This window comes from Cynocephalus volans, chromosome 14 (genome assembly GCF_027409185.1).
Source record: "Cynocephalus volans isolate mCynVol1 chromosome 14, mCynVol1.pri, whole genome shotgun sequence".
NCBI classification, from domain to species: Eukaryota; Metazoa; Chordata; class Mammalia; order Dermoptera; family Cynocephalidae; genus Cynocephalus; species Cynocephalus volans.
This window is the reverse complement of record NC_084473.1, coordinates 84,517,275-84,519,346: the sequence shown is the minus strand read 5'-3', so window position 1 is coordinate 84,519,346 and position 2,072 is coordinate 84,517,275. Positions and strand designations below refer to the sequence as shown.

General features: G+C 43.3%; 1 gene segment (V, D, J or C); it reads left to right on the top strand.

Annotated features, from left to right (window-relative positions):
* The first annotated feature begins 266 nt into the window (after positions 1–266).
* LOC134362451 (immunoglobulin kappa variable 1-12-like) lies at positions 267–721 on the top strand. The segment is given in 2 exon segments: positions 267–321; positions 441–721. Coding segments are annotated over 2 exon segments (336 nt in total).
* The last annotated feature ends 1,351 nt before the right edge of the window (positions 722–2,072 follow it).

Here is a 2,072-nt window from a genome sequence, read left to right as displayed (position 1 = left end):
CAGGACAGCAGACTGACACTTTCCTGAGGCTCCCAGAAAGAAATGTGATCTTGGCAGACAAATCTGTGCTTCCCTGATCTGATGCAGAACACATGGGGACACTGGGCCTGTGCAGATTTACTAAGATGAGACAACCCTGCAGCTGTGCCTAGCCCTGCCCCAGGCCCTGTGACTTGCATCTTCTCAAAGCACACCCCACTGCCCTGAAGACTTATTCAAAGGCTGGTCACACCTTCTGTAGGAGTCTGTTGCAGTAAGGACACAACATGGACATGAAGGTCCCTGCTCAACTCCTGGGGCTCCTGGGGCTCTGGTTCACAGGTAAAGAGGGACAACACTAGGAATTTACTCTCTACTCGGGTCAGTGCTGCCTGGTTCTTGAGGGATGTCTTCTTATGATTAATCATGTAGTAATTTGTCTTTATGTTTCCCATCTTCAGGTGCCAGATGTGACATCCAGATGACCCAGTCTCCATCTTCCTTGTCTGCATCTCTAGGAGACACAGTCACCATCACTTGCAAGGCCAGTCAGGGCATTAGCAATTACTTAGCATGGTATCAGCAGAAGCCTGGGAAAGCCCCTAAGCCTCTGATCTATGATGCATCCAGATGGCAAAGTGGGGTCTCCTCAAGGTTCAGTGGCAGTGGATCTGGGACAGATTATTCTCTCACCATCAGCAGCCTGGAGGCTGATGATTTTGGAACTTACTACTGTCAATAGCATAGTGTTTATCCTCCCACAGTGTTATAAGCCCGAACATAACCCCCCCAGGGAAGCAGAAATGTGAGGCTGGGTTGCCCCAGCTGCTCCTCCCAGTGCCTCCATCTGATGAGATTTTTTTGCAGATGCAGCCATGCTCTGTGGGTCACCGGCAGGTTTTGGTAGAAGGGGCCAGGGAGGCTCCTGTGAACCCTAACCCTCTTTCTTTCTCCTCAACCCCAGCAGCACAGACATGACAATGTCTCTCCCAATTTTATGAAAGACAGAGATCATAACATCTGAGGAGAGTTTGTTATGACATTTGTTGGGATTTACACACTGAAAAAGAAGCTACTCTAGGTATTTCAAGGAGAATCTTTTTTTTCTTTTTAAATATAGGTAAGGAGAGTCTAAACTACACGCTTTAGAATGATCCTAGACCCATACCACTTGCCGTATTCCATAATTGACTCAAAATAGACTGAAGACTTAAGTATATGTCCTGAAGCTATAAAACCCCTAAAAGAAAATATAGGGGAAATACTTCTGGAAGTAGGACTGGGCAAAGACTTTAGGAATAGGACCCCCAAAGCTCAGGCAACAAAAGGAAAAATAAACAAATGAGAGTACATCAAACTACAAAGCTTCTGCACAGTGAACAAAACAATTAACACAGTGAAAAGACAAACTACACAATTGGAGAAAATTCTTGCAAACTAAGCATTCAACAAAGGATTTATATGCAGAATATACAAGGAACTCGGACAACTTAGTAAATATCAAATAACCTGATTAAAAAATGGGCAAAGGATTTGAATAGGCATTTCTCAAAAATATAGTCATACAAATGCTCAACAGACACATGAAAGTAATGTTCAACATCACTCAGGATCTGGGAAATGCAAGTGAAAACCACATTAAGTTATCTCACCCCAGTTAGACTGGACATTTTCAAAAAGACAAAGATTGACAAATGGTGGCGAGGATGCAGAGAAAGGGGAGCCACTGTTGGTGGGACTGTAAATTGGTACAGCCATTAAGTAAAATGACAGGGAATTTCTCAAGCAACTGCAGACAGAACTACCATAGGATCCAACAGTTCCACTCCTGGGTATGTACCCAAAGAATGGACCTCAGCATATCAAAGTGACACATGCACTCCCATGGTTACTGCAGCTCTATTTACAATAGCCAATAGTCAGAACCAACCTAAATGTCCATTGTCGGATGACCAGATAAGGAAAATGTAGTATATTTACACAATGGAATACTACTCTGCCACAAAAAGAAAGAAATACTGCCATTCAGAGAAACATGGATGAAATTAGAGAAAATCATGTTAAGTGAAATAAGCCAGGCACAGAAAGAGAAA